The sequence below is a fragment of the Pogona vitticeps genome, chromosome 2 (genome assembly GCF_051106095.1).
Source record: "Pogona vitticeps strain Pit_001003342236 chromosome 2, PviZW2.1, whole genome shotgun sequence".
Classification (NCBI taxonomy): Eukaryota; Metazoa; Chordata; class Lepidosauria; order Squamata; family Agamidae; genus Pogona; species Pogona vitticeps.
The window spans coordinates 42,242,691-42,268,028 of record NC_135784.1 but is presented as its reverse complement, the minus strand read 5'-3'; the positions used below and the strand labels follow the sequence as shown (position 1 = coordinate 42,268,028).

Sequence of the window (25,338 nt, the reverse complement as noted above, 5' to 3'; positions counted from 1 at the left end):
GAGCGACATTCAACACTGTGTAGTGGAGATTACACCCAGGTACTCAGAAGCAAGCCACTGCCTCACAGACCACAATGAGATTTAGTACTACTTATTATGCAGGCAGGATTGCAGTCTTAGTCTTATCCAAGCAAAAGGACAGCAGATGCAGAATCTTTGCTTTTGCTATCTTCAAATAGGTTCAGAGATGATGCATAACACCACCACCACCACCACCACCACCACTACTACTACTACTGCTACTACTACTACTACTACTACTACTACTACTACTACTAATAATAATAATAATAATAATAATAATAATAATAATAATAATAATAATAATAATAATAATAATAATAATAATAATAATAATAATAATAATAATATGCACACAGAACAAAAGACCTTGAAGAGTCCCCTTGTGAAGAACAAAGCTGTACCATCTGGGTGTAAAAACTGACTTCTGAGTTCTGTGTTTCATGCCTACAGTATGCACAGAAGTCCTCATTTTCCCATGCTATAAATGCCTTAGGAAGAATTTAACTCCTAACAAAAGGGACAGGAGATCACAGAATGATTACCCCGCCCAATAACCCTGTAAAATATCCATTTTTTCCATTTAAAACATTAAGGAAAAATGTCCTTGGGGAAAGACAGGAAAACTAACTGCTCCCTAACTTTAGTGTTTCCACACATAAACACAAGCCTTTCTGACTCCCAAAACATATAAAGCAACCTTAGAACATGTATTAAAATAATGGGAAAAACAGTTTGGTCAGTCTACAGAGCCAGGGATCTTTCTGGAAATCCCATTCACACATCATAATGTTCTGGCTTTGTATTTTTTATAACTTACAGGCCAAATTAATGAACTAGCCAAGTTTCATGTAAGAGGTGGAGTGAGCAACAAGATTTTTAAAATGGAGCAAACACTACTCAGCAAAGAACGGTGAAATGCCTGAGTGTTTGCAGGGGATAAAGAATATGAATTAGCAAGGAGCGGACAATTTTTCCCTGTACAGTACATGGACTTCAATCCCCATCCTCCTATCTTTCAAAAAGAAAAAGAAACAAGTCTCCATGTTCATAGAACCCAAGAGAGAAGGCAAAATAGACCCAAAGTATTCTGTGATGAGATTAGCCTACTTCTATTTTCCCTCAATGGATAAAATAATATAGAGTGATCAGCACTTCCTTTTGTTTTGCTTTGGTATACAGTGGTGCCCCGCATAACAAGCGATTTGTTTAACAACAAATCCGTATAGCGATGTCTTTTTTGCAATCACAAAAGTGATCGCATTGCGATGTTTTAGATGGTAAAACATCGCTTTGCGATGATCAGTAAGCGATTGTCGCATAACGATGTTTTAAGAACATCTGATCGGCGGTTCCAAAATGGCCACCGGGTGAAGAAAATGGCCACCCGTTGTGTTTTCGTGCCCTTTCCTCGCTTACTGGGCAGCGAAAATGGCAGCCGCATGGAGGATTTCCACAGAACTGTGAGTTTTTTGCCCATAGGAACACATTAAATGTGTTTTAATGCGTTCCTATGGGCTTTTTTGTCCTGCATAGCGACGAATCCACATAGCGATGATTTTTTCGGAATGGATTATCGTCTCTATGTGGGGCACCACTGTATTTATTTTCGGGCTTGGCATGGAGACACAACTGCTGTCTCTCCAAAAATCAGAAATCTGGGATGGTATTGCATCTGTGACAGTTCAGCAGTGGGTCAAACAGGAACAAAGACCAGTGACAAAAAGCAGGAACAAAACTATTGTGAAGAGTGCAAGTAGTAAGTTGAGAAGGAACAGGAACTCCTGGGAAGAGCGGAGGATGCCATTGTCCCATTTGTCAAAACATCCCAGTATTCACATCATGGGATTCCTGACTCAGCCATGCCATCGGTTATTTCTAGGGCTACATCCACCAATGGAAATGTAGTGCGAGCAGAGTTTTATTCACAAGAAATCTGGATGTCCATGTTCTTCAAGACAAAGTTCTCTTTTTTTTTTCGTATGCCTCTTGTTATCCTTCTATAACACACGAATACACACACTATTTACGGAGCCTCATAGCACAGTGGTTAAACTGCTGTACTGCAACTAAAACTGTGCTCACGACCTGGGGTTCAATCCCAGGTAGCCGTCTCAAGGTTGACTCAGCCTTCTATCCTTCCGAGGTCGGTAAAATGAGTACCCAGCTCGCTGAGAGGAGGGCAATGTGTAGCCTGCATAATTAACTTGTAAACTGCCCAGAGAGTGCTTAAAGCGCTATGGGGCGGTATATAAGCAGCACGCTTTGCTTTTGGAGGAGGGTTTGTTCCTTTGATTTGGTTTGTCCTGCATCCATCTTTGCACCACCACTTCCCGTTAAATCCAAGGAAATGGAACACAGTATTACAAATAAATTAAACAGACAAGATTTAGAAAAATCAGACAAAGCAGAACACTAAATAAACACCTATGTAAAATTGCTTCCAGGTTAGGATCGTTAATTAGTATTCATCCTTCTCATGAAATGGGAATCTCTCTTTTTAAAAAATTCTTCCATTTATGTATCATTACCGCCATCTAGTGTTCAGGATTAGATCATCCAAAGCTTCCTGAATGATAGGATCCATATGATCAAGAAACCACTCATCAGTAGCTAGACTGTGTGGTCAGTTGTGATCTACATTATAACTAATAACTAATAAAAATTATTGCACTCTACCTGAGATACAGGTAATAACAACACAAGCCTACTTTACAGAGTTGCAGAAAGAATTATTGATATATGAAGTATTCTGAACAATATTTGAAGATGTTACTGTTCTGCCCTGTTTTACAAATGGGCATTTCTAAGGAGTAATTTTTTCCATATGACTAAGTATCAAATGAGTTCATAAAAATCTTTATTTGCATCAATTAGAAAAGTACTATGAGGATAGTGCATTCTGACATGAATACAGGTGTTAGAATTCATTTTGTGCTGATCCACAAGGGACAACATACTGCCCCAAACAGTCTTGTGTAGCTACGCAAATGATATAACTTTTGGAGGCAAACTGCCCAAAGCTAAGAAACCACCACAGCCATTATCAATCACACACTGAGTCATACTGCCGGGTACGCAACTAATAATGGCTACAGGGATTTCTTCACTTAAGGCCGCTCACTTCCAAACGTTACACTGTTTGTGTTAGGCCAGCATAAATCAGCAACTGGATTTGGCCCATTAATATTTAAAGCTTACCTTTCCTGGAAAGTCAGGATATTTCTTGATCATGTTTAATGAAACCAGAGTGGTAGCTGAAAATATATGAGAAACTGAACAACTGCAGCAGTGAATCGGGAGTCCTAAGATTAAGTCTGCAACACTAGCAGATCTGCCTGTTTAATAAGCATATTAAAAGTGTATTTAGTGTGTAGGCATCCTTCAGTCTCAAGAGACTATGGTAACGTGCTCTGTATGGAGGGCTTGGAACAGCGTCTAGTGTGGCTGAGAAGGCCAATTTGAGAGTGACAATCCCTTCTACACTGAAGACAAATACAATCTGTCCCTTGTCCAGCTCCCTGGTTTTGCTGGTTTCAGGACTGCCTCTTTTCCTCAGCCTGCTGAACAAGTGCTTCTTCAAATTGGGAGAGGCCATGCTGCACCGCCTGCCTCCAGGCTGAATGCTCAGATGTCAAGGTTTTGCATCTGCTGAGGTCCATTCCTAAGGCCTTCAGATCCCACCTGCAGATATCCTTGTATCACAGCTGGGGCAATTTCCATGCACTAATTCTCCATACAGGAGGTTCTTTGGAATTCGACCCTCAGCCATTCTCACAACATGCCCAAAACAAAGTAGACATCACATAGACATGCTAAAAATGCCAGCCCATTCTACGACTACTCTATTTGGAACTTTGTCCTAGCAGGTGATGACAAAAATGTGTTGAAGACAACACATATGGAACATGTTCAACTTCCTCTCTTGCCATGCAAAAAAGGTCCAGGACTCACTGCAGTACAGGAATGCACTCAGGACACAGGCTCTATAGACCTGGATCTTGGTATATGCCGCCAGCTTCTTATTAAGCCATACTCTCTAGAGAACATGGTAGCTGCTGTGCCAATGCATTTATCCAGCTTGACATCTAGAGAGAGGGTGTCAGAGATCATTGAGCCAAGGTACATGAAATTATGAACAACCTCCAGTTCTTGTGCAGAGATGGTAATAGAGGGAGGTGAGTCCACGCCCCGGCCCATGATTTGAGCGTGCTTCAGCATGACAGCAAAAAAGATCCCAAACCGGGTCGGCGCAAGGACACAGCACTGTTTCACTCCGCTTTGGATGTCAAAGGGATCTGATGTTGAGCCATCAAAAACTACAGTGTCCTTCATGTCCTCATGAAAGGACCTGATGAAGTTGAGGAGCCGAGGTGGACATCCAATCTTGGGAAGTATTTTAAAAATGCCATCCTTGCTACCCAAATAAAAGGCCTTTGTGAGATCTATGAAGGCCACAAAGAGTGGCTGTCATTGTTCCCTGTATTTCTCCTGCAACTGTCTGAGGGAAAAGTGTATTTAGTATACCTTCCCAAAGCAGGCTACCAGTCTGGCATCCTGTTGAGCATTTTTTAAGTTTTACAATCAGGCCACCAGTTACTGAACATCAGCCAGTAAAGAGACACAATACCTTAAATGGAGTTATTAGACTTTTCAGGACACATTTGTACAATCGTGCCCTGCTTAATGATTACCCCACATTACAACAAATCTGCTTCACGACGATGTTTTTGCGATCGCAATTGCGATCGCAAAACGATGTTTTAAATGGGGTTTTTTTTTTCAGTTTGCGAAGATTGGTTCCCTGCTTCAGGAACCGATTCTTCGCATTATGACAATCAAAACAGCTGATTGTCGGGTTTTCAAAATGGCCACCGGGTGCTCAAAATGGCTCCCCGCTGTGCTTAGGGTCAGATTCCTTGCTATACAGGCACCAAAAATGGCTGCCATATGTTGGATCTTCGCTGGACGGTGAGTTTTTAGCCCATCGGAACGCATTAACCAGGTTTTAATGCATTTCAATTGGTTTTTTATTTTTGCTTTATGACGTTTTCACTCTACAGTGATTTCGCTGGAACGAATTAACGTCGTTAAGCGAGGCACCTCTGTATTTTCTCTGAAAAAGGTCACAGACTGTAAGTATAGGTTTTAGAGGCAACTCACATAAAATGGTGATCTGTCTTGTTAAGAACCTATCTGGATGTTCACATCTTCATGAGAAGACCTCTTCAGAAGACCACTGCCCATCTGTGCAGAACTGCTTGATAGTCAAGTGAGATACAGTCTTCACAGGTTGCTCCCAGGTTGATCCATCCAGCTCTTGCACTGAGTCTGATCAGCTCCTATTTGTGCTGATTTCGGAAGTGTGTGAAAACACGTTTATTTAAAAGGGCTTTTAAAACTCTTTTAAGTGTAATGGGTACTATAGTGAATTTGATGGTCCTAACTTCATACTGTTCATATATTGATAGTTAAGTTGTGTAACTTGTTTCTAGTTTTAGACTATAACTTGCTCTTAATTTTATTTACTAGCTAACTTAAGTAGTCTTCATGTGTGCTTATATAATACATACATAAACACACACACACAATGACTACAATCCTATCGGTTGCCTGGGTGTTAAAATCCTCAGGAGGGACTTCTCAGTTCCACCATCCTCACAGGTGCATTTGATGGGGACACAGGCGAGGGCCTTTCTGTTGCTGCACCCAGACTTTGGAACTCCTTCCCACAGGACGCCAGACTGGCCCCATTTTTGCCGTCCTTCCGAAAGCAGGCAAAAACCTTTCTCTTCAGGCAAGCTTTCCCTCAGCAACTGGCTGCCTGAATGGGTTTTTTAAAATAGATGGTTGTGCCTTACTCCTTTAAATGTGTTTTTGGTGTCGCTTTTTTAAATTCTCTTTTAGTGTGGTAATTGTTTCATCTTTTTAAATATTTGAATAACTGACAGTTGTTAGCTTTTCATAATTTTATTTTTAAAAGTGTAAACCACCTTGGGTCCTTTTTTAAGGAGTAAAGTGGAGTTAAAATATGTTAAATAAAAATAAATAATAAATACACAGGCTAGTGTAAGTGCAATGGCATGGACTGTCACTCTTCAATGAGCAGAAAAAGAGGAAGACCAAATTTGAAATGGACTGACTCCCTAAAAGAGACCACAGGCTTTAGTCTGGAAGAGCTGAGGAGGGCGGCTAAGGACAGGAGAGTGCTCATTCATAGGGTCATCATGAAACAGAGGTGACTTGACAGCACATAACGACAACGGGTTGCTGCTGGCATCCCCATCATACACCATGCTGGTACGCAAGTGGCAAATTGCTAACTAGTGGCAGTGCAGTTTATATCATTGCACTTACCAACAAGATTCTGACCACAAAGTGATAAAAAAATGCAGTGATTTTGAGCACTTTACAGGACTGTAGTTCTATATGTTAATACATGTTCTATGGAAGTGGTAATGTCCTTCATCACATTTTTTTTCATGCAATAAGAAGAAATGGGAGCATCCCTCAAAGAACAGCATATGGCAGCTGCTATGCCAGCTGAAATAACATAAAAGGGAGGATATCAAAACGAAAGTGGGTACAGAAACCAATTACATTGACAGGATGGGAGGCAGAAGCATTATTTTCCACTCACAGAAACCTCCAGATGTGGTGGTTTCCCAATAAAATGGGATGCACGTTCTCTCTCCTTGTGTACTATCAAGTCACTTCCAACTTATAGTGACCCTACAAATGAGTGATCACAAAAAAGTCCTATTGTGAACAGTTCCCCTCAGCCCCTTTAAACTCCAGGCCATAGATTCATTCATGGATTCAATACATCTCTTATCCAGTCTTCCTCTTTTCCTATTGCCTTCAATTTTTGACCGCACTATTGTCTTTTCCAATGAGTTTTATCTTTTCATTATGTTTTCCCTACTGCCCGCCACAAAAGCCCACAAATCGAAATGGGAAGTAGATTTCCATAAGTAAATAAGTTATTTTTCATTCTTATTTCCTCCTTTGGCAAGTGGTGCAGCCCCTGGGGGGCATCTTGGAAACTGAAAATAGGTTCATGGATCCCCCAAAGTCACTGGATCCCCCCAAAGTCACTCTACGGCAACCTCTAACTTCTGCTCTAAGGCAAGACAAAGGTAAAGCAAAGGGAGAAAAAACAGCTTCAGCTGTATGATGTTTTAACAATATCCCTGTAACATTCAATGGGCTGCTTTTGATTTATACTGTTGGCTCAACATAGAAATATTGAAGGACATTATTTCCGGATGTAGCCGTAACAAGAGTTTGGGCAGAAACCATGCAAATTATTATTCCACATGGAAGTCAGAGAGTACTTCACAGATGGCCTGTGTCTTTTCTCAAAGCAACACTTGCATAATAGCTTAAATTTAGAAATACAGTAATACTATTAATAAGAATCTTGTAGGGTAGTTTTCAATGAAAGGGGGGGGGGGGAACAGATTGCAAACCTTTAACTAATCCTTATAATATCCCAAGCAAATCAAGTACCTAAATTTGTATGCGGATATACGGAAACCTTTCTGTTTTGTTTTCTCTTACATTCATTTTTTAACTCATTCTTTGAGTTCCCAAGGCATAATTTGTAAATTCTAGTGAAGTTTTCAAAAGCAAACTGAAATTAAAATTCTGACATTTGCACTGGCCAAACTGAATAGACACCTCAGTGGATCATATAGTATCTCACTGCTAGACATATTTAATAAGTGGTGCCTGTCAGAAAACAAGATATGATAACCTTAATTCAGTACAATACATGAGATTCAGCCTTAAGGACTGACAGATTGGCTGGATGAATTCACCATTTTCAAATTTTTAGCATTTGATTTTTTTTAAACACTAAAGTTTGTTTTCTTTAATTATTTTTCAAAAAAAAAACCCTGCAGACTCTGCAAAATTCTGATTTTAAAACAGACTGAAAAGAAATTCTTCCCCGTCCCCTATGGCTGCCACATCTGGAAGGGGAAGGAATGTTAGGATGCCAATGGCTGGGCCAAAAGTGCTCCACCCAGACATTTCTGACATTTTTGAGTGAGGGAGTGGGAGGAAAAAATAAATGGCCCTTGAACCGGTTTATGACCTTCAGAAGAAATGTCACCTAAATGGAGGGACTTGCCATAATACATAGGAGGCAATAGAAAGTTGGAAGTTTCTTTTACCCTGTGGGAAAACACTGTACTAAAAATGGCAATGAAGATGCCATTTGCAATGACAGCCTTCAGTGCTTCTCTGTTTTGATTTGTATTCTTGCATTGAGAAGGGGGTTGGACTCGATGGCCTTATTGATGGCCCTTCAAACTCAATTATTCTATGGTTTTAAGATTCTCAGGAGTGGGGGAACCCTGCCCGTACTGACAACACTAATTGAGATCAACTAGTGTCATTTAGCAACCTCCTATGTCTTATGCTGCTTGCATCTCCATCACTACATCACTCTCTGAACTAGCATAAAGATGATGTGCAACCATTTGCCACCTTCAGCATATTCTAGCAAACTTCTTCCCAATTATCTGAATTTCCAAGAAGTCTCCAAAATGGCCTACCACTTCCATGGGAAATAAACAATCCCACCAGACTAGATCACCACAAGGTCACAAAGCCATTAGATCACACTGAATTCAGTATTCATTCTTCTCTCAGACACTGCCTACAGTAGATATAATAGGAAAACCAATAAAGAGCACATAGCACAACATTCCTCTCTTGTTATCAGCCTGAGGTATAACCTAAAACACAGCACATCTCTGCCAATTTTGCTTTTGTAGGAAAACCTGCTTCTCCAGCCTGACTAAGCCAGCCTGTTTGCCTCCGTTTGCAAAGAAAACTAAGCTTTTCACCATGTCAGTGTCATGCACCTTCAGACAACAGTGTATTTCTTCGCTCTTGCATTCCTAAAGGTCCAGTAAATGAGACATCTTCGGTTTCCCAAGTAATCACAGAGGACTGCATAGATCTGCCAAGTACTATGGCTGCAACACACTTCAGAACTGTTCATTTTCTGGATGACATCTCTATAATCTTCCATAAATCTAAGTGTCCGTGCTGGGTGAAGGATTTTAGCAGCCTTAGTCCAGAAAATAAATTTCCCCAAACTTCCAAGTGTAATTATCTGCACTTGGACTTGAAAGAAAGCTCCAAGGCACACTTTTAAATAGGGATGCAAATCCTTGCTTATCTTCTTTTTGCATGGAATTGTTAGATTGTCGTCATCGTCCTCCCCCCCCGCTCCTACCAATGAAAGCTTTTACGTTTGCAAAAACAATTTTCGCACAAGTGACTGCCTGCATGTGCGAGCCATTTTGCTCAAATTTAAGTTGTCCCTATGACTGATGATGATCCTTTATGCCTGCCACTGTCTAGAAGAGGTTGTTGCACATCTTTTTGGCTTCAGTTGCACCACCCAAGCTCCCCCTTCTTCAATGCAGGCAATGCAAAAGCGGTCACAGCAACAGCAAACGACTAGGGGAGAAAAGGACCAGTAGAGAGAAGTGATGAGCCCCATCTTGTACCAACAGTTATGACAGCAGCTTCCATCTCTCTCTCGCTCACCTGAAGGCTACCACAAAAGAAAACAGGAACTATTTCATTCATTCATTCATTCATTCATTCATTCATTCATTCATTCATTCATTCATTCATTCATTCATTCATTCCTTAAATTTGTTTACTATTCTGGGCAGTTTACAATGATGAGCAAAACAACCAAAATAAAACTAAAAATATTTAAAACCAAGGTAAGAACCAACCAATAAACAGATGGCACTGAAACTACAGAACAACAAAATGGCAGACAAAACGTGGTCAGCTAAGGTCGGTGTAGAAAGCCTCCCTGAAAAGCCAGGGTCTTCAATTGCCTCCTGAATGTCCACAGGGAGGGGGCCAGGCAAAGCTCCTGTTCTACTACTTGTATGGCACATTCCCTTCCACTCGTTATTGAGACTCCCAGGCAAAGAGAACATTGCATGCTCATGTCGGTACCAGCGACACTGCCCTCCTCGCTTCTTATATTGCTTCTATCCCTCCCTCGCTACCCACCTCAAGCCTCTTTCACCTCCTTCCCATTTTTTCCAGTTTGGGGAAAATTGGAAGGTGTGGGCATCAGACACTCTGAAGATGGGTTATGCGTTCTAGCAGGAAAAGGGAGAAGGATAGGCAGGAGATGACACTGTATGTTCTCTTTTTCTTTGCTTCATAAAAGAAAAACTGCTGGATAGCTCACCGGTTTAGGCCTCTGGCTGCGGAGCAAAAAGTTGGGAGCTCAATTCCTCACTGTGCCTCCTTTATATGAGTTGGGCTCAATGATCTACTGTATAGGATAGTTGTTGTGGGTTTTTCGGGTTCTTTGGCTGTGTTCTGAAAAACCCACAACAACCATTAGATCCCGGCCGTGAAAGCCTTCGCGAATACATCCATAGGATACTTTCCAGCCCTGCAAGTCTAAGATGATGATGATAAAAATGAGACCACCTCTGCCCGAAGATAGTCTGTGCACATTGTGGAAACCCTGAACAAAGATACCCTTCCCATCTGGGATCTCCCTGGAGTCATCGTATTTCCTAACAAGCCTTCTCAGCAAAGCAGGATGACTTGTCTCGTCAATAATGAGTAATTTTGTGGTTATTTCTTACCCAACAGAACTCTGGTTCTATGATATATTTCCACATCCTCTCAGAATCCTTATATCTTATCACAGAATATTTCTACTCGCTTACAATGGCTAGCCTGATCATAAAGAAGAGGACAAGTGGTAGAGCTGCTGTATGCAAAGTCTAAGTCTCCAACGCCAGTAAACCAAGCAGGCCGGAGGAACACAGAGCAGTATCACATCACAGCACATCTTTCTGCTATACACAGCTACAGGGGGGGAAAGGCACAGACCTGCTGCTGTCACCTACAGCAAAGTATCTTTCCATAACATGGCTACAAGATGCAGACAGACATTTCAGTGTTAAGAATGTTATTAGAAGGCATAAATCAAACATCTGAGTCTTCCCACTCTGCCAGCGAGTGGAGGAGGGCAAAAGGTGGGAAACTGGACCCTTTGATCATCATTAAAAACATTTTGCCCAGCTCATAAAACATTAGGCCTCCTCCAAAATCCCCAAGAAACTTTCAGGAGTAAGTATGCATCAAAAACTTCCCTCCCCCTCCCCTTTCAACAATGGAATTTTATCATTTCTAACTTATTGTGTGTGAACGCGTTATCACAGACTGATATCATCAATCACTCTTCTTTTTTTATCACATCAGCTCATCACCTAATCAGAGGAGGCATGTTGGGATGTGATGAGAAAGAATAATCTGAAAGAACGACCATGTGGTTACACTGGCAGCCTCATAGTCCAGATATATATATATGAAGGTGGAAGTAAATATATATATAGCAGCCTTATGGTGTGTGTGTGTGTGTGAGAGAGACAGAGAGAGAGAGAGTTATTTTCACCTTCATATTGGCTCTATCACACTGGTTGGATATTGTTTGTGGCTAGTAATCCCAGCTTTACCTACACAGCATAAAATATGGATTGTCTTTGTTAGAATTAGGATACCTTAGGACAGTGGTCCCCAACCTTGGGCCTCCAGATGTTCTTGGACTACAACTCCCAGAAGCTTTCACCACCACATCTGCTGGCCAGGATTTCTGGGAGTTGAAGTCCAAGAACATCTGGAGGCCCAAGGTTGAGGACCACTGCCTTAGGATATCATCACCATAAACTACTACTGGGTATGGGTGGGTTTTGTTCTATGCACCATTCCTTGTTCTGAACCTCTTTCTCACTAGGAATGTTTAGCATCAAAATACTATTACCAAATAAAGTATCTTTCATGTAAAACTCTATACCAACCTGCACTCCAGCAGGCAAAAACAATGCTGTGGTTATTGCCTTCTAAGGCAGACCCAAGAAAATGACACAACAAGAGGACCAACCCAGGAAGAGAATAAATGCATGTATAAGAATCTATGCAAGGCAAACTGTGTGGGCAGCTGGTTAGGTATCTCACCGGTCCTAATTTGCAGGTTTCAGCCTTTAATTGGGTGATGAATCTGCTGTCATTCTCTGCAGTTCTCTGCCTCCATTCATCTTTATTTACAGGCAATTTCCAGCTGCAGCCTTAATTTGTGTTTCCTTCCCATATAACCACCCTTCTTCTGTATGCTCTCCACCAGGTCCTAATGGCAGCAAATCTTATTTTCCCCGCAACCTTTCCAACAGGGGGTTCAACTGTTCTCCACTATGAGGCCCTGGCAGAACACCCAGCCTCTGTAAAACAACCTCAGATGGGTTCTGAAATATTTATAAAGTGACATGATTCATTCCAGAGAAAGCAGGAATAGAAATGCCTTGCTCGGGACATGAGGATTTGTGACCAAATGCTTTCACAGCACATTCCCCTGCATGGTGTGTGTAGTTACGCGATTCACACAAGATGCAACACCCACCCTCTTTGACGATTAGTTGCAAATATAAGGAACGCAGCCAAGATCCAGAGTCTGGCAGTACTTACTACTCAAACCTTACAGCTAGGATATGGACAGAGAAGGGCTCTTCAATGCTGCCAGAACATTGACAGCTGAAACTCCCGATCAAGACCTGCCACAGAATGTCACCCTGTGAAGTGCCGTAGTATAGGATGCCAGTCACCCCTTACCTCCCACTTCATTCCCATTCCCAGGTCAATTTTCCATGGCCACTGGGCCGTTCTGTCGGCTGTCCCTCCACTGGATTTTTTTTTCTTTCAAAGAACCTTAGGGTCCCACTGAACCTGCTCTCTGGTGTGCGTGCATGGTGCCATTCTGGGGATGTAAACAGTGGCACTTAAAAAAATTAGAGGGGTGGGGGGCGAGGAGAGACAGAGCCTAGTATGGAAAATTGGCAAATAAGAAATAGGGCTGGCCAAGAACCCTTCACATTGATATCCTGGCTTTTGAGATGCCCAAAAGATGTGGCATGGGAACCTTTAAAGACATAATGGGCACTGGGAGGCCCTCCAGATGTGGCTGGGATACAACTCCCAGCATGCTCATCAATGGCTATGCTGGTGATTGCAGATGGGAGGTACAATACAGCAATACTTGGCCCACGGCAGACTTGGCCCACTCTTGCTTTGAACAAGGAATATCTCCATCTGGACTCTGAAGTCATAGGGCTCCCTGGAAGACAATGTGCTTTTCCCGGAATACTTGAATCACCTCTTACAATGGCTCTGGACACTGGACAAGGTAGGCTTCTAGCACACCTCCAAGTCAAAGGTGTTTGCCCAAGCATGAAGGAGCAACTGAGGTCCACTAGAGTTAAGGGGGAAAAAGAGGGCACTACCTCATTTCATTTCTCCTTTTCAGAATTTCCTTGTAAATATCTCAACAAAAAGGAAAAAGGACAATGAAATAACATGACAACCTGCTATGTTGCAACGTCGAGTAAAATTAATGCTATTAGAAGCCAAGTAACATGTTCCAATGTAAGCACAAGAAGGTATTTCTAAACTAAAATTATGTAAACTGCACCCAGGCAGGAATTTAACTTTCTTTGTGCCCTTCTTAACACCGCACTGCCTTCCTCTGGTTCTACATGCACATGTTTCTATTTCTCACATTATTACAAAGCACCAAATGAATCTCATGACTACTCTTTTAGAGACATGCAGTGAAATCTTATGGCTGTCTACTTGGACCTGTCCCACTGTGTCCATGATGTTTAATCACAGCAGGTAAGTGTGCAAATGACAGTCTTCTGATTAATTTGCATTGATAAAACAACCGCTCCACAATACTGCCTCTCTGCAGACTCCAAAAGTCTGCACCGTTAATGTTTCCATTAGCACAGCCTCCCCGCTTCGGCACCACTTCACCCCACACAAAACCACAAGATAAAGTCCATTCTCTTACATTGCCTGAGAATCCAGAAACAAGAGCAAACACTAGAACGTTCTGCTCAGCTCCTTTTGATACAATCAGTAGCAGGACAATATTAATGTCTTAATACAACAGCCAGCTTGAAAGTGTAAGGAGAAGCCTCTTAGCAGCAGATCTGGCACAGCTTTCCTCCTCATCATTTTAAAACTGCAGAGCTGGAAAGGACCCTGTGGATCACTGAACCCATCCCTTGTCAAGGAGGCATAGTGGGGAACTGAACTCACAACCTCTGGCTCCACGGTCAAATACCTAAATTCTGAGCTATCCAGCATTCCCAATGGCACACCTACACACAAGCCATTTGTTAGGATCGTGCAGGACCGCCTGAAGGACCACCTCCTTCCATATGAACCTACCCAGCAGATAAAATCTAACTGGGGGGCTCTTTTGAAAGAGCCGTCCCTTAAGGAGGTAAGAGGGACAGCTTGTAGAGAAAGGGCCTTTTCGGCAGCTGCCCCCAGACTATGGAATGCCCTCCGGACTGAGATTCGTCTGGCGCCAACGCTGATGACATTTCAGTGCCAGGTCAAAACCTTCCTGTTCCAGAAAGCTTTTAATTGAAATAATATTAGCTGTGGGTCTGATGGCAATTTTAATTGTATTTTAATTGTATTTTAATTATTTTATCTTTTACTGTATTGAATTTTAATTATTGTAAGCCGCCCAGAGACCTCTGGGTAGTGTGGGCGGCATATAAATTGAATTTTTTTTAAAAAGTGCTGTGGGATAGGAGGAATGCTGAAGAGTGAGGCCTACTTGCAAAGTAATAGCCTGTCCCTAGGTTAAAGCTTGATTAGAAACCTAATGACTAATCAATAAAACTGTAATTACAATTGTCAACAGAGCACAAGGCTGTTCTAGATCCCCCTTCAAACTCCTGGCTTGATGATACATAAAAGAAAAGGCACTGAAGAGGAAGCAGCACCTTACTAAGAACAACTGCAGAACAGGAAAATTGCCCTCCAGAACCAACTACCGGCTGGCCCAGCAAAAGATGCCTTGGGACAAACTGGTGTTCTCGGAGAGGCCTCCCTGCATGATTTTGGCACACCAGGGACCATTTCCTTTAGCAGAAATGTCCCCCAGCACTACTATGGGTTGGGTGCAAGCAATTTAACTTTAACTCTTTCATGCACTGAATTTTTTCTTTAGTGAACAAAAATATGTAATCATAGAGTCATAGAAAAGTTAAGTTAGAAGGGGCCTACAAGGCCATTAAGTCCAATCCCCTGCTCAATGTAGGAATACAATAAAAGCATATCTGCCAGGTGGTTATCTACGTTTTGGAGTCACTCGCCAACTCCCAAGGTAACTGGTTCCACAGTTAGGAACCAGTAACTGCAAGTTAGGAACAGTTAGGAACAAGGTAACTGTTCTAACAGTTAGGAAGTTTTTCCTGATATTCAACCGAAATCTGGCTCCCTTTCACTTATTTATTTATTTATTTATTTATTTATTTATTTATTTATTTATTTATTTATTTATTTATTTATTTATTTATTTATTTATTCATTCATTCATTCATTCATTCATTCATTCATTCATTTAAAATTTAAACTTGAGCCCATTGTTGCGTTTCCTGCACTCTGGGATGATTGAGAACAGATCCTACCCCTCCTCAGTATGACAGCCTTTCAAATATTTGAAAAGTGCTATCATATCACCCCTCAGGCTTCTTTTCTCAAGGCTGAGGGGTGATACCTGGGCCCCAAAGTCCTTGAGTTTCCTTCCCAGAACTTCAAAGTCAGACGTGATTTCTCGGTAACTCTGAGAATCCGTCTTTTAGACTAAAGACAGGGCTCTTTAGAGAGCCTTCCCTCCAGCCAATTCTTGATTTTCTTTTTCTTCTTTTTCCTTATTCCTTATCTTATTGTAGTAGTTGTTGCATTATTATGTATTTGTTTGTGTTTTTATTGTCTGATTTTATATTGGAAGCCGCCTAGAGTAGTCTGGTGGTCCAGATAGGCGGAGTATGTATGTATGTATGTATGTATGTATGTATGTATGTATGTATGTATGTATGTATGTATGTATGTATGTATGTATGTATGTATGTATGTATGTATGTATGTATGTATAAATAAATAGATAGATAGATAGATAGATAGATAGATAGATAGATAGATAGATAGATAGATAGATAGATAGATAGATAGATAGATAGATAGATAGATAGATAGATAGATAGATAGATAGATAGGAGTTTGATGGCAATCACTCATGATTTTTTTTCTCCCATTGCCCTGCTATTCTGTCATTTTCATTGTATTTCATTGTATCTATAGCAAGAAAAACTGCTCCCATGAAATACCAATTGTACACTGAGGATTTTCAAACTAAAGGAACCAGACATCCTGACAAGTGGGGTATAAGGCAGGTCTACTTGTAGGCATTAAAATTCCCAAGGCCAAGTATACATTGGGTAGCATTCTTAAAGGGTGCCCAGCGGTCTCTAAGAGTGAAAGAACCCCGCAGCACAGTTCCTGGTCAAGCTGGCATATCTTTACATTCAGTATTTCCCTGCTACATTTATACTGTATCCTGTTCTTCTTACCAGTGAAGTCAAAAGCACAGCACATGGATTAATTTCTCCCCTCTACCTTCACAACAACCCTGTGAGGAAGATCTGAGTGCCTGGACCAAAGCCAGCCAAGGAAATCTCATAACTCAGTGGCCACCTGAATTGCAGTCCTATGGTATAACCACTACACCACATAGGCTATAAATCACAGTGACCTTCCCTTTCATCTCCTACATCCTTTCCACCAAATAAAATTAAATTAAATGTCCACTTACTATTTCTCCAAAGGAGGCAGCCAGCATGTGTCTCACCGGACCCAAATACGGAGATGAACCGGTGTGGAGCAATGCTTTCGTATACTCATAAGTGACAAAAAAGGCAGCAGCTGAAAGACAATTCAAAATGTCTGAAACCGGCGGTTCTCAACCAGTGGCACAGATACAGTGGGGTCTTGACTTAAGAACGGCTTGAGTTAAGAACATTTTGACTTAAGAACTACTCTCATAGGAAAATATTGACTTGACTTACACACTTAGATTTGAGTTAAGAACTGAAAAAAACCACGTGGGAGGCAGGGAAAGTGCAAAATTTGAACTTTCAGTTAACTGTTGGCCAGTGAAAAGGGTGCCTGTCTGCTTCCTCACTCCTCCCAGCGTTTAGAGAGTGGATTGGGAGACAGTCTTCAGACTGCCTGGTACTGCCTGGACTGTATTTTCCCTGCCTTCCCTGAACCTTTCTTGACCTAAGAAACAAAAGAAACAAAATATCGCCCTCTAGTGGTCGAAGGCAGAATAGCAGCTTCCCATTAGTTTCTATGGACGGAAAAGAGCAGATACGGATCAAATGGTTTTCAATGCATTCCTATTGGAAATGCAGATTTGACCTGAGAACTTTTTGACTTGAGAACCGCCTTCCAGTACGGATTAAGTTCTCAAGTCAAGACCCCACTGTACTCTAGATAGGACAAAGATAGGTCAACTGCAGTATTGTGATTTTCAACTATTGACAGAGACATTCTTTTCATGTTTTTACAGCAATATCATTTACTAGGGATTAGATATACAGAATTTCGATTTCTCAAACTACACGTCCCATAGTTCCTTATTCTGTGAGTTCTCCCTCACTTACAGAGAATTTATAGTTATATAAACATGGCCCATGTGAGAGAAAAGGCCTAAACTGGAAGGTTTGGGGGCTTAGCTAAACTTAGCTTTTCCTAGCTTCCTGTTCAGAAAGAAAGCTCCCAGCTAGCATTGGGGCAGGAACAAGAAGCTTGAGTAGAGCCAGGCTTAGGTAAGCCTCGAAGCTTCAGCCTTTTCTCTCAGGTGAGCCACATTTAGGTGTTTGCAAGGTTGTGCAAGTCAGACAGAAGTACCAGAATGGAGAATTATGGGATTTGCAGTCCAAAAAGCCTGAAATTCCCATCCCTGACATTTATTCTGAATAATACCACTGTAGTTTTGCATCTATTGTATTTTTGTTTTACAGGAACTGCAACAGTAGAAATTATATTCAACAGTGGCAAAAATCAATACCTATCAGCATAATCACAGGCTCATATAAGGATAGTGTTGACAATAGCCTATAAGGTCATTGAGTACAGCAACAACAAAACAACAACAACTGTAATAATAAATTAAACAGCTGTAAAAATAAACCACTACAGGGACAACACCTGAGAAATACTGATCGAAAGGGTGATTATAATTCCACATGGGAATGGCTAAAACTGGAGACCCTTAAGAAAGAAACCGAAGGCTCCAAACCAACATAATAAAAGCTAAGATCCAATGAGTTAGTGCTAACAGCAAATGACTCTGCCAGGAAAAAATGAAACTGTGTCACACCTCATCTGAGAATGTCCAAAGATTGCGCAAACAGATTACAAAGTTAGATATGATAGAGTGGCAACATTAGTGCACTGGTCATTATGTAAAAAAAATATAACTTGCCAACCTCCAAAAACCCGTGTGAACATCAGGTAGAGAAGGTGTCAGAAAATGACAACGTCAAGATCCTGTGGGATTTTCGGATCCAAAAAGGAGGAGAAAAAAAGTTCTAAAGCAGTGTTTGGGTCAGAGACACCAATAGAGGAGGGATATCTGGTGACAGAGGTGGAAGGAGAGATAAAAAGGGAAGTAGACTGGGATAAGAGGTAGAACAGAAGGAGGTAGGGAGAAAGAAGAGTGGGGAAAAGGAGGAAAGTATATCCTTAGAATGGGGATGGCTGGAAATGGAGGATCCATGGATTAGAGAGAGAGTCAGGATGAAGTTAACCCTTGAGGAAATAGAATAGAATCATATCATAGAATCACCATAGGGTTGGAAGGGACCTTGGAAGTCTTCTAGTCCAATCCCCTGCCCAAGGCAGGACACCACATACCATCCCGGACCTCATACCCCGACAGATGGCTGTCCAATCTTTTCTTGAAAACCTCCAGCAATGGGGCACCCATAACATTGGGAGGCAAGCTGTTCCACTGCTTAATGGGTCTCACCGACAGGAAATCCCTCCTTATTTCCAGGCTGGATCTCCCTCTGATAAATTTTCACCCATTGGTTCTTGTCCTACCCTCAGGCGCAATGGAGAATAAAGTGATGCCCTCTTCCCTGTGGCAACCCTTCAGATATTGGAAGACCACTATCATATCTCCCCTCAGTCTTCTCTTCGTTAAGCTAAACATACCTAGTTCTTTTAGTCATTCTTCATGGGATGTAGCCTCCAATCCCCTTATCATCCTTATTGCTCTTCTCTTCACTCCTCCCAAGGCTCAGCATCTTTTTTGTATTGTGATGACCAGAACTCTATACCAGTATGGTATAGAGTGATACTATCACTTCCTGTGATCTTGATGCTATCCCCCTGTTGATGCAGCCTAGGACTCTGTTGGTTTTCTTAGCAGCTGCAGCACACTGCTGACTCCTGCTTAGGTGGTGATCCACCAGGACACCTAAATCCCCCTCATAGGTACCACCTATCCGCTACCAGTGCACCTGGTTTCTCTTGCCTAAGTGCAGGACCTTACTTTTCCTGTCACTGAACTGCATCTTATTGGACAGGGCCCAATGTTCAAGTCTGTCTAGATCCTTCTGATGTTGAGTCTATCTTCCAAAGTATTAGCAATTTCTCCCACCTTTGTGTCATCAGCAAATTTGATAAGTGTTCCTTCAATCCCCATCAAAGCCAATTCGAAGCTAAGTCTTTTGTTATGCCAGAGTTTAGGTTGACCTGAAAAGGACATATTAGATGGACCAGTTGGTCCTACAGCAGTTGTTGTTCTTCTGAACATGATTCCCTATTGTCAGTTAATAAAAAATTTATGCATCTTGAAGAGTCATTACCACTTTTGGGGGAAGGACAGGGAGGATGGAGACAGGCCAAGTTTGAACCCACTTAGACCTGGAAAAGCCAACAGTATGATTTTTACAATCTTCCTCTTTGCAGATTTATACAGAAAGCAAAGGAGATAGATAAAAAGATCGCAAACTATGGAATCAGGAAGTAAAGAAGTCAACCTTGTTAAATTTATAAAACATGAGTTTTGAGAAACAGCCCTAACCTAATACGTTTTCAGAAGCAATGTTCCTTTTAAACACAATGGCCATGCTATTTTGGACTTGGGGAGCTATAATTTCCAACTGAATATTCAAAGAAAAACACCTCCAGCACTCTTATTCGAAAGGCAGAATTTATGGATTCAAAAGGCCAGATGTATAAGCAAGATTTAAGTGCGGTTTTGAAGCAGTAATGCTCTTTGCCCTGTAGGGAAATTTAAAAAAATGAAAAATTCCTAAACAATATGGATTTAATGTCCAAAGAAAGAAAAACTCTGAACTCTCAAAGCCATGTAGGTTGAGCAAATCACTTTATTTCTTTCATGGGTTCCACTCAGCGAAATCCCAAAATATTCTTCAATTTTTCCTGAATTTACAAAACAATCCAAGAATTTAGCAGAGGAGCTGTGGGGGAGCTGTGGAGGGGTAAATGCATGCAGGGGCTGGGGAGAGATTAATTTCTGTTATTATGTTTTATGCAGTAAATTGGGTTGCTTTAAAAACTCAAACAAGTTTTAAAAGCAGGTGAGAAATTGTGCTGCAGAGTGCATATGAATGAGCAGTTAGCCATTCAAACTAGATTATGAGAAGCTGAGACATCCCAGCTCTGGATAACATTTTAAATATTTTAACCCCTGCCTTTAAAAATCAGAAAAAATGGCATAAAAAGAAAGTAGATGGTAGCAACGGAGGGAGCAGAACCAGTGTATTTATTCCACTTTACTCTGTCTTTTTCCTCTAGTGGAGATGTAAGGTAGCATCTTGTTCTGAAGAAGATCCTAAAAATGAAGTACAGTGGTGCCTCGCTTAACGAGCGCACCGTATAACGATGAAATCGCATAGCGATCCGTTTTTTCGGATCGCTAATGCGATCGCTCAACTTTTTTTGATAGGGGAAAATTCGCTTTGCGAAGACCGGTAAGCGTTTCGCTTACCGATCTTCGCAAAACGACCCCCGCCGATCAGCTGTTCGGCGGCCAAAATGGCCGCCGGAAGCCGGGAAATGGCCTAAAATGGCCGCGCACAGCGTTTTCGCGCCCTTGTTAAGCGAAGCGAGGGCGCGAAAATGGCTGCCGGCCATCCTGAAGCTTCGCTGAACGGTGAGTATTTGGCCTATTTGGAACGCATTAAACGATGTTTAATGCGTTCCAATGGAAATCGCTGCCCCGTTCAGCGATGCTTCAGCATAGCGAAGGTTAATCCGGAACGGATTAACCTCGCTATGCGAGGCACCACTGTACAGTGGTGCCTCGCAAGACAATTTTAATTCGTTCCGCGAAAATCATCGTCTTGTGAAAAAATCCTATGGGAACTTCGCAAGACAAATGACATTTATTTGTCTTGCGAGGCATCGGTCTCAAAAAAAAAAGTCTTGCGAAGCACGGTCATAGAAAAAAGTCTTGCAAGGCACCATAGCGATCGCAAAAACCAATTATCTTACGGGTTTTTCGCCCCGCGAGGCAATCGTCTAGTGAGGCACTACTGCATCTTCCTTCTATCATATTAAATATTGCCTTCACTCTGAGACATACTCTCAAATTTGTCACCTCTGTTGCATCCCTATAAGCAGGACACCAAATTTTAAAATGCAAATGGTGCAAAAAGCAAGACGGTTCACATTGCCAGGAGGAACAAGTTTGGTTTGTTTTTTTAATTGTGTTACAGGGCTGCATCTGTTGCCCTCTGTTGCTAATCAAAAGATGCTTATCTTTGTCAAAAGAAGATAAGAGGAGAGAAGATAAAGAACAGGGGGAAAAAATCATATCATCTTAGGAAGAGCTTAGAAGAGCTGAAGGTGCCCGAGGAGGCTTCTGTAAACTTTCATTAACGTCCGCTGGAAAAAAAAACAAGAAAAGAAAAAGAAAATAAACCAAAACAAGAAAAGGATTTCTTAGCAAGTTGACACTATCTTAAGTTTAACTAGTTTTACAGTGAGCTTTTTCACATGTAATGCACAAAATGTGTTTTGACATTACATGCAGAGGCAATAACAGACTTCCCCTACATTTTGAAACTTCTAAACCAAGTTCTGAGTTCACTGGTATCTTTCTTTGGTTGTAACTTCATCCAGACTCTATCTCCGTAGCATCCTACTAGTAGCACCAACAAAAGGTAGACCTATTGGCTGAAATCCTGTAGCTCAAATAAGCCAATTTGAAGCTAAGGAACATATAGAGAAGCTGACTGACTAAATCCCCACTAATTCAGTAAGCCTACTTTAATTATCATTTACTACACTAAGCAACAGGATTTGAGCCACTAAATCAACTGGTGAAGGATAAGTCAACCCTAAGGTTTTTACTACAAGACCACAGACAAGATTTCTGAAGAATTGCTGAGGAAAAAGAGAGGGTAATGGCCTGTCACATCACACAAAGCCATCCAACCAGCACTGATCATTTTGTACCATCTTCTGTTACTTTTAAATACAACATACCGTATCAAAACCAGACCTAAATGTTGGTGTAATGTTGGGGCAGCAAAGAATAACAGTATTTTAGAGAGAGAGGGATTTCTACGTTATTTTAATGCTTGCTATCTCTCTACATTGGTCTTAGCAAGGTTTAGGCCTAAAGCTAAACCACACATATGCCCTTCTCATCACTTATACCGTATGTGGGAAGCAACACAGATAGAATAATAGTTTTGTTGGGCTTGAAAAAATCCTGCAAAAATCATCCACTTAACCTCATGACACAAAGCATAACTTGCCTTAGAAATGCATACATTTGTCAGGATTGAAATGCATTTCAGCAGTGTTCCCAAATTTTTTCTGGTCCACAGACTGGGTGGGGAAGACGGGGCACCCCCACGCTCGCGCACATGCACGAGCAACTTTGCACCCTTGCACGGGTGCGCATGCATGGGTGCGCCTACACGGGCACCACGCCACCATTTGTGCATGTGCATGGGTACATGCGGGCCCATATGAGCACACGCATGCGCTGCCATTTGTGCATGTGCATGAGCACCTGTGTACATGCGCAAATGGCACTGCGGTGCTCATGCAGGCATGCCGGAATGTGTGTGCAGGTGCAAACAGGCGATGCAGGGGTAATTTAGTGGGGGGCGGCAGGAGGTCTCTCTCAGCAGCCCGGTCTGGCACACGCCACGGCCCAGCACCGGGCCACGGACCGGAGTTTGGGGAATGCTGCATTTCAGAGAAAAACACCAAAAAAACTGCTAAAAACAGCTAGAAATGCATACCACTGAAAAACATGGACATACACAGCACAATCAATGGGAAAACATACACATTGCAAAAATATAAGAACATATATTAAGAAAAACAAGCCTGCAAAATCTGTAGAAATTTCCAGGTTGGAATGAAAAAAGTCCTCTAGCACAAACTGATGCAAAGAATGGAATGAGAACATAGCTGGGATTTGGAGAAAAAATCAATAGAGTTTTCCAGAAGCCTATAAACAACAATGATTATAAATCTATCATATGTTTAAATAAAAAATCTTACCATTTGGGAATGACCCTATAGCAGCAGAAGGGACACCAGCATAGATTCCACGGAAGCCACCAGCCTTCTTAAATCCTTGAGGACTTTGTAGCCTAGTCTTGATGGTATCCAAAGGGAACAATATCAGGTCAACACACACTCCAGCCAGCCCGCCAGCCTTCAAAAAAAAAAAAAAAAAGGGAGAAAAAAAGAAAAAGAAAAAACCCAAGGGGAGAAAAGATGAGCTGTGTGAACAGAAAAGCAAGCATACAAGTAGGTATATATTATAAAAGCAGAAGATGAGTCTATGGTTCCCCCAATGCCTAGCACTGCTGGGCCCCCTAAATTTACAATGTATAATTTTATTATAAAATTTATAATTTATAAATTATTGGCTTTCTCCATTACTTCAGATGCCTGAGGTGAAAAGCATAACACTAACCTCCACATTGACTCAGAGGAAGTTTTCAAAACAGAAAACCTTGGGATGGTCGGATTACCTGCTGGAACTGTCTTTATGAACAAAACATTTGCAGAGGAGAGCGATTTTTTGTTCCATTCTGTTGATAGTCATTCAACACTTAACAGAGTCAACATCCATGTTTAGTTGCTAAGTTGCACTGGGGACAAAGTCAGGAACTACAGAACGGAAACCAGATAACTAACTTTTCACTGAAAGCAAAAAAGCAAGTTTTTAAAAATCATGGTTATCACTACAACAGAATAAAATCGCCAACAAACAGAGACTGCATTGGTCGCCCTGTACGATGACTTGTTGAGGGAGGCCGACAGGGGCAAGACGTCTCTGTTGGTCCTCCTCGACATCTCGGCGGCCTTCGATACCGTCGACCACGGTATCCTCCTGGGGAGGCTCTACGAGCTGGGTATCGGAGGCTTGGTTTTGGCCTGCTTCCGTTCCTTCTTGGAGGACCGCCCCCAGAGAGTGCAGCTTGGGGAGAGTGTTTCGGCCCCATGGAGCCTCAAATGTGGGGTTCCACAGGGGTCGGCTATCTCCCCAATGCTGTTTAACATCTATATGAGGCCGCTGGGCGGGGTCATCAGGGGGTGTGGAGCATTGTGTCATCAGTACGCTGATGACACCCAGCTCTACATCTCCTTTGTTCCAACAGCAGGTGATGCCGTCCTGTCCCTTCAGCACTGCCTGGAGGCTGTACTGCAATGGATGCAGGAGAACAGGCTGCGGCTGAACCCGGACAAGACGGAAGTTCTGAGTGGGTGCCCCTGTTGTGGGCAGCCTGGGTGACTCTCTCTCGTTTGGGGGGGTGGCCCTGGCCACGAAGAGTGGAGTTCGCAGCCTGGGGGTACACCTGGACCCAACGCTCACCATGGAAACACAGGTGGCGTCGGTTGTCCGCACCGCCTTTTTCCACCTTTGGCGGATTGCCCGGCTGCGTCCTTACCTCGACATGGGGGCGCTCACTACCTTAGTACATGCGCTCATAATCTCCAGATTAGACCACTGTAACGCGCTCTACGTGGGGCTCCCTTTGAAGCTGACACGGAAACTTCAGGTGGTGCAGAATGCGGCGGCCAGACTCCTCACCGGAGTGAGAAAATACCATCATATTTCCCCTATTCTGGCCAAGCTGCATTGGCTGCCCATCCGTTTCCGCGTCGACTTCAAAGTGTTAATGCTTACATACAAGGCCCTAAACGGTTTAGGACCTCGGTATTTGGCGGAACGCCTGCTCCCACCTAGATCTACCCGGATCACCCGCACGAGCCAGGAGGTGAGGCTGAGGAGCCTAACGCCGAGGGAGGCCCGGAAGGAAAGAACACGAAATCGGGCCTTCTTGGCGTTGGCTCCTCGCCTCTGGAATAACCTTCCTCCAG

At 42.2% G+C, this 25,338-nt stretch overlaps 1 protein-coding gene across 6 annotated transcripts in view; it reads right to left on the bottom strand.

Annotated features, from left to right (window-relative positions):
• SLC25A26 (solute carrier family 25 member 26) overlaps positions 1 to 25,338 on the bottom strand; it is a 183,737-nt gene that overhangs the window by 140,303 nt on the left and 18,096 nt on the right. For all 6 annotated transcript variants that reach the window (XR_012083472.2, XM_072989403.2, XM_072989405.2 and 3 more), the window contains exons 2-3: positions 23,506 to 23,662; positions 16,754 to 16,863 (exon numbers count right to left, since the gene is read on the bottom strand). Coding sequence is in view for 5 of the 6 variants with exons in the window: in XM_072989403.2 (XP_072845504.1) it covers positions 16,754 to 16,863; positions 23,506 to 23,662 (267 nt within the window). In the remaining variant the exon portion in view is untranslated. The remainder of the gene's footprint in view (positions 1 to 16,753; positions 16,864 to 23,505; positions 23,663 to 25,338) is intronic.